General features: G+C 40.3%; 1 protein-coding gene across 5 annotated transcripts in view; it reads right to left on the bottom strand.

Annotated features, from left to right (window-relative positions):
- Nucleotides 1–1320: 1320 nt before the first annotated feature.
- RSBN1L (round spermatid basic protein 1 like) overlaps nt 1321–7435 on the bottom strand; it is a 110258-nt gene continuing 104143 nt past the window's right edge. For all 5 annotated transcript variants that reach the window (XM_038402940.1, XM_043497607.1, XM_038402950.1 and 2 more), the window contains 2 exons: nt 2521–2629; nt 1321–2433 (listed from right to left, as the gene is read on the bottom strand). In XM_038402940.1, the coding sequence (XP_038258868.1) occupies nt 1780–2433; nt 2521–2629 (763 nt within the window). In that variant the 3' untranslated portion in view covers nt 1321–1779. The remainder of the gene's footprint in view (nt 2434–2520; nt 2630–7435) is intronic.

Below are 7435 nucleotides of genomic sequence, written 5' to 3'. Positions count from 1 at the left end.
GCCCCTCCCTGAACCCAGCCGGACCTGCAGGGGCTGGGGGAGAGGTACCTATCCTGCGGCCCCAGCCCAGAGCTGTCGTAGTGGGGAGAGGCACCCCATGGCCCCAGCCCAGGTGATGCTGTGGGGGGGAGTCCTCTCTCTCCGCTGTAGACCTGGAGCACCCTCCTGCATCCCAAATTCCCCCCAAAGCCCGCATCCCCTGCGCCCAACCCTCTGCCCCAGCCCTGATCCCCTCATCCTCAGCCCCACCCCAGAGTCTGCACCCCCAGCCGCAGTCCTCACCCCCCAACTCTCTGCCCCAGCCCTAAGCCCCCTCCCACATTCCGAACCTCTCAGACCCACCCCACCACATATATTTTGTTAGGTGCACTGATATGAAGGTGATGTGTCACACATCACCTCCATATTGGTGCACATAACGAAATTCATTCTGCACATGGGTGGGAAAAATTAGAGGGAACGCTGCCCCCCACCAAGGGCAGTTGTGCTTAGGGGGACTCAGGCTTTGGTCCCCACTCCTGGGGTTGTGTAGTAATGTTTGTTGTCAGAAGGGGATCATGGTGCAATAAAGTTTGAGAAAGCCTGTCTTAAATGATGTAAAAATAAACTTAATCTTTGTAAAATACTTCTGCTCTATTGTAGTCAGAAACTGGATGTAGGAAAAGTTCCAGTCTACATGTTAAGATAAAGGGCTAAGTTCTGGCTAATCACGTGAGATGTGTGGGGAAAGAAAATGAGGGCAGAAGGAAGCCTTAAAACTCCCTATTCCCAGCACACCTGCAGAGATAAAGAATGTTGCAGACAGTACTCCTGGAGCACACAGGAGACCCCGTTGAATTGCAGACACAAAAGGACTGTGTATAAAGCTGTGCCTCTCCTGTTCAACTGCCAGCAGGCAGGAAGGAGTAAATGGTACACTTTTAACAAGCAGCTGCAAGTAGTCCTGTAGAGGGCATTCAGACTGATCTTTCGCAAAAGAAAAGGAGTACTTGTGGCACCTTAGAGACTAACAAATTTATTAGAGCATAAGCTTTCGTGAGCTACAGCTATGCTCTAATAAATTTGTTAGTCTCCAAGGTGCCACAAGTACTCCTTTTCTTTTTGCGAATACAGACTAACACGGCTGCTACTCTGAAAGACTGATCTTTCTTTACAAATACAGAATGCCCCAGGCTGTTTGTCTGCTGCAGCTCCTCACTCCAGAAACAAGCAAGGGTACAACTGGGTCTTTCAACAAGCACAGCACAAGTAGAAACATAACAGTTTAAAGAGGCAGTTTAACTGAGTTGTTCTTTTCTGCAGACCCAAAAATAAAACCAATTTGTTATTCTGAACCTTTATTAAGCGGCTCACATTTCAGTATAAATCACACTAAAAAGATTTTTTAAAAAAGCTATTTACACTACAGTGCTGACACATTTAAAATGAAAAAAATTGGTATAAATAAGCTCTATGGAAAAGCCTGGAATTGTCAAAAAGAATTCTGGCTCATCTTACAAAAAATATATATGTTAAATGTCAGCTCTACTCTAAAACCTACAACTCAAATTATTTAAAGACTTCTTTATGTTAAACCTGCAGTGTTTACAGTGCATCTGGCCCTAAGTGCTTTGATACTTCACAGTTATGGACAGGCACTGAGGAATGTTACAAAGCTACATAAACTATTTTCTGTAACAGATGCGAGGGCAAGTCACAAGCTTGCCTCACAGAATTTATGAATCTTTACATTATTACGTCATTCAGTTTAAAAAGGAATTTAAAACGATATGTACAAATTTAGCACAAAAAGTCATCTTCTCTTTGTCCATGCAGATTTGGATATGTTGAACCCTGTTGTCTTGTATCATATAGACTTATGTGACTTCCAGAGCACAACTTATCCTGCAAGTCATTGCCAGGTTCAAATTTAGAGTCCACTTCACACTTAAATCCTGTCAATTCAACATTATCCAATTTTCCTTTAACATTCTGACATTCCATATCATTAGGTGCCATTGTCTTCTCAGGAAGATTAACATTCATAGATTCCTCTTTAATTCGGTGAGATGCAATAAGTTCATGTTTTATCTGTGTGAACTCCTGCTGTACATATTTAGTTTGCAGAGTATCTGAAAATTTGGTGTCTTCGGAGGTATTTTTGCTTATTGTACAGATTACATTGTCAGTCTGAAGTCCAATAACCGAAGACATGGGGTCTGCAGATGTGCCTGCTTCATAGGTGCTTGCATTTTGAGAAACTTCCCCCTCTGAGTGATATAGCTTGAGCCGAATGTGCCAAGCCAAACTGCATACAGCTGAAACCGTCTTGAACTGGTGCACAACATTCCTTGGAATAAAATAAATGTCATTATCATATAATTGAATCCTAGCATATCGAATGCCTTCCCTTCGCAGTTGGTTAAGTTTTGCATCATCAACCCACTGGACACACTGGAGGAGGAAAAATGAGAATAAAGATGAAAAATCTATTCTAAAACGTGAGAAATATTCATGATTAATAATTCACAATAAGCTTACCTGTGAGAGTGGAGGCTCATGCAAATCTAATTGCATTCGCTGAACTACCTCTAAGAAATCTTCAGCATGAAAACAAATTACATCTTTGGTTATACGAGGTTGCTCAGGCCTACCAAAAAAAAAAAAAAAAAAGCAGAGTCAGGGCCACAATTTAAATTGCTACAGACTTTGTTAGTCTCTGTAGCAAGGACAAAGCAAACATAGTCTAAAAATAAATTTTACAACTCAAGTTTGAAAAGAAATCTGAAAAAGCCTGTTAGTGACTAGCTCTTCAGCTACAACACACTAACCACTCTCAGGAATATAATTCAGTTAACCAGTTTCTACCAGTGCCACCAACAGTGATGGTCTTTCATCATGAAGAAAGGCAGAGGTTAGTCTATTAGTAGAACATACTAAAACATCTGTCAGGCTAGAGAATGGTACAGACAGAGCACTTGTTGCTCTGATAAATAACTTCCTTCCGTACAATGACAAAGGAAGATCACCAAATACTTGTGTCCTACCTTTAAAGTTGCCCTAGGGATGGAGAGAAATATTCTGACATGCCTCTAGCCAAACAAACAGAGACACTTATTTATGGGCAACTATTCATCTCAAAAGCTGTCCCCTATGGAATCCTACAAGGTTCAATCATCTTCCCTATATTGTTTAACCTCTGGGAGAACTGGAGAGCTAACACGGGCTGAGATACTAAAAGTTGATGGTCAACATCTAGCTCCACATTTCCATTATGCCAAATGTGACCAGCATCGTCTCCCAGCTTTCTCAAAGCCCAGCTGAAATCATCACCTGGATGAAAGTAGCAGGACAAAACTGAATCTATGCAAGACTGAGGTAATGCTCGAAAGAGGGAAGAACTTATATAAAGACTTCTTTATAACATTCCCCCCCTAGTGGGGGAAGATAACCTCCGATTAATTCAGTCTGCAGGTGTAAATTTCAGAGTGGTAGCCATGTTAGTCTGTATCAGCAAAAACAACAAGGAATACTTGTGGCAACTTACAGACTAACAAATTTATTTGGGCATTTCCACTCCATACATCTGATAAAGTGGGTTCTAACCCATGAAAGCGTATGCCCAAATAAATTTGTTAGTCTATAAGGTGCCACAAGGACTCCTCATTGTTTCTGCAGCTGTAGCGTCCTTTGGTCACACAGTAGCAGTGTCCAAAGAGCCAAGCCTGCAAAAATCCGCTCATTTCTATTGGCAACTGGCCAGAAGATTGTACATCAAGCACAGACCTGGCCACAGTGATCCATGCATTTGTGACCTCTAGGATTTGATTACTGTAACTCATAAATAGAATGAAGCCACACAATGAATACAGCAGCCTGTCTGATTAGCAACTCAAGTTGCTGTGAGTGCCTTGCTCTGCTCCCTGTTGAATTCAGAGTTCAGTTCCTCATTTTTCTCCCAATATTCAAAACCCTCCAAGAAAGTTCACCTTTCATCCCACAACCATGACTTCCCACAATAGCTGCATCATTCAATTAGAACCATGAAACTGTCAACCATAGGGAAGAGGCTCAAGAACACAGGAGAGAATTTTCACAGATGCTGGACCCCAGATAATGGAACCCACTCTCACAAAAAGCAAGACTTACCATGTTCCTTATTACTTTCACATCTGAATCCAAAACTCAGCTCTCCTTCAACAGAGCGCACACACACACACACACACACACACACACACACACACACACACGCACGCTACTCATGCTATTTCTCCTATAGGGTAGAAAGGATGAGAGGAATTAGATGATATTCAAATATTACACTGATGGGAGGAGGGATTTAATAGAGGTTTTTAGGCATATATTGATGACAAACGTAATTGTTAAAGTGTCTGTTCTATTCTGTAATAATATGAAGTGACTGGTTGCGGAAATATGTATAGGAACAATGCCTACCTGAAAATCATTTCTGGTGTAAAATGTTGTGCATATTGGAGTTGCAATTAACAGGATAACTGTAAATTATTGAAAACATCTTCCCTGTGCGATGGGAAATGCTGCATTAAGTATTATCAAATACACAAAGTGCATCTCCCTTGCAGGGTTGCAAGGCACTTGCTGTGGAAGGGGGCAGACGAAGATATGGAAAAGTGTAAGTTCAAGTTTCCCCCTAAGGCCCTGCTAACATGGCATAGTTGAAGAGGGGCATAACTGGTTTCTGAAGGAGGGCTCAACTTTCAAAAGTCTAAGAAACACCAACCTAACAGTTATTTTAATTGTTTCTCTCTTCTGTAAAGACTACTGAAGAATAGGGGAGGCGAAAACACCTTATATAAAAAAAGTTTTTGTTTTTTATTCAAGATATATTTAATAGGTGCTGAAACACCTTGGACTTCAAAAAAGTCATTTATTTAAAAAAAAAAACCAACACAAGCTGATTGTGTCCCTTTAATTCATCTTTGTTTCTAATTACTTGGTGACTAACACATGGGGCTACTCTAAGTTCTAAAGAGTTGGCAGACTAAAATTTACAGTTAATTTAAAACGGAGATAAATGTTTAGGCCATGTGCTGTTTTTCTTCAATAACTTACAATCTCAGCGATGAAACTAAAGAATCTGAACATCAAGTTGGTTTTGTTTGTTTGTTTTAACAGAATTGTGAGTTAGTCGGGTATGTAACCTCCATCATTACATTAAGACACCAAATTATAAATTCCGTGCTAAACTATGATGTTCCCTTATGAAATTTAGACACTGACAGTACTCTAATGACAGGTTTCATAGTAGCAGCCGTGTTAGTCTGTATTCGCAAAAAGAAAAGGAGTACTTGTGGCACCTTAGAGACTAACAAATTTATTAGAGCATAAGCTTTCGTGAGCTACAGCTCACTTCATCGGATGCATCCGATGAAGTGAGCTGTAGCTCACGAAAGCTTATGCTCTAATAAATTTGTTAGTCTCTAAGGTGCCACAAGTACTCCTTTTCTTTTTGCAATACTCTAATGAGAATTTCCAAAGTTTACAACACAAATTGGATGACAGGAGAGATTCCAGATGACTGGAGAAGGGCTAATGTAGTGTCCATCTTTGAAAAGGAGGAGCCAGGCAACTAAAGACCAGTCAGCCTGACATTGATACCTGGGAAGCTACTTGTATAAAATATTCCATTTGCAAATACCTGGAGGATGAAGGGGTCATCTCTAGCAGCCAGGATGGATTTACCAAGAACAAATCATGCCAAACTAGACTGATTTCCATCTTTGACAAGGTTAGTGGTTTGGTGGACAGGTGGAATGCGGTGGCTATAAGATGCCTGGATTTTAGCAAGGCTTCTGACACAGTCCCACATCACATTCTCATAAGTAAGCTTTGTAGAATTACCATTAAGGGGATACATAATTGGTTAAACAACAACAAAGAGTAGCTATTAATGGAATGATGTCAGATTAGAAAGAGGTCTGAAGTGGGGTTCTATGGGGATCTGTTCTGGGTCCGATGTTATTTAACATCTTTATTAATGATCTGGATGTAGGAAAAGCGAGTATACTGATCCAATTTGTAGATGGTGGGGGAAGGGTTTTGGGAAGCAAACTAAAATTCAAAGGGATCTTGATAAATTGGAGAATTCGTCTATAGACACCAGAATGAACTTCAACAAAAGCAAATGTAAAGTGCTACGCTTAGGGAAGAAAAACCAAATGCACAAATACAGAATGGGGGATAAAGGGCTTGGCATCAGCAGAGCTGAGCAGGATCTGGGAGTTGTGGTGGATCACAACCTCAACATGAATCAACAATACGATGCTGTTGCAAAAAAAGCAAATGCAATTTTGGGTTGCAGTAACAGAGGTATAGCATGCAAGTCACAGGAGGCGATAGTACCACTCAGCGCTAGTTAGGCCTCAGCTGGAGTAGTGTCATCAATGTATAAGAAAGGATGTAGAGAAACTGAAAAGTATTCAGAGGTGAGTGACAAAAATGATCAAAGGGATGGAATGCAAGCCATATGAGCACAGGCTGAAAAAATTGATTTGTTTAGTTTGGAAAGAGGAGATTGAGTGGGAACATGATAGCGGTCTTCAGATAACCTGAAAAGCTTCCATAAGAAAGATGGAGAAAAACTATCCTCTCTTGCCACAGAGGGCAGGACTAAAGGGGCAATAGGTTCAAACTACAGCATAGCAGATTTAGAGTAAATCTCAGGAAAAACTTCCTATGGAACAAACTGCCTAGGGAAGTCATGGAATCTCCGTCACTGGAGGTTTTCAAAAAGAGGCTGGATAGCCATCCGTCTTCGATGGTTTAGACACAACAAATCCTGAATCTTGGTAGGGAATTAGACTAGATGACCATTGTGGCCCCTTCTAACCCTATGGTTCTACGATTTGAATTTGAAAGAAGTGTGATCATATACATGCGTTAAAAATAAAAAGAGCAACTGCCTGTGGCTCTGACACTTTAGCCAACTTTTTAAATACACAAGATGTGAAAAGCACCTACAAGCATCTTTCAATCAAAATAGCCCAACTACAATAACTAATCCATTAATATTTAGAACTGAGTTATGTTCTGACTCTTTGGACACCTCTAATTGTTACAAGTTAGTAAGTCAAAATGAAGAAGTGTCATCTCCATTTTCAGATACAAATGAAGCCACATTTTTATACCTCAATCCTAAGCATCATAAACTTCAGAGTGAAATGAAAAAGAGACACAATATTTTTGCACAATTTAAAAATTCAGACAACTCAATGCTAAAGTTCCCATAGTGGCCTTAACTTTATCTTGTTACTTTATGCATTTACATGATCTCATTATACAACTACTCAATCTGGACAATCTGCAATTCAAAGCATCAACTGTTTCTCTTTCTAAAGCCTTTCAAAATGTTCAGTAGATTTATGTATTACTAAATAAGCTTTGTGTTCATGTAATGAGACATCTGTCACAATATGGA

The sequence above is a fragment of the Dermochelys coriacea genome, chromosome 1 (genome assembly GCF_009764565.3).
Source record: "Dermochelys coriacea isolate rDerCor1 chromosome 1, rDerCor1.pri.v4, whole genome shotgun sequence".
NCBI classification, from domain to species: Eukaryota; Metazoa; Chordata; order Testudines; family Dermochelyidae; genus Dermochelys; species Dermochelys coriacea.
The sequence above is the reverse complement of the archived record's forward strand: the minus strand, read 5'-3'. Positions and strand labels throughout refer to the sequence as shown.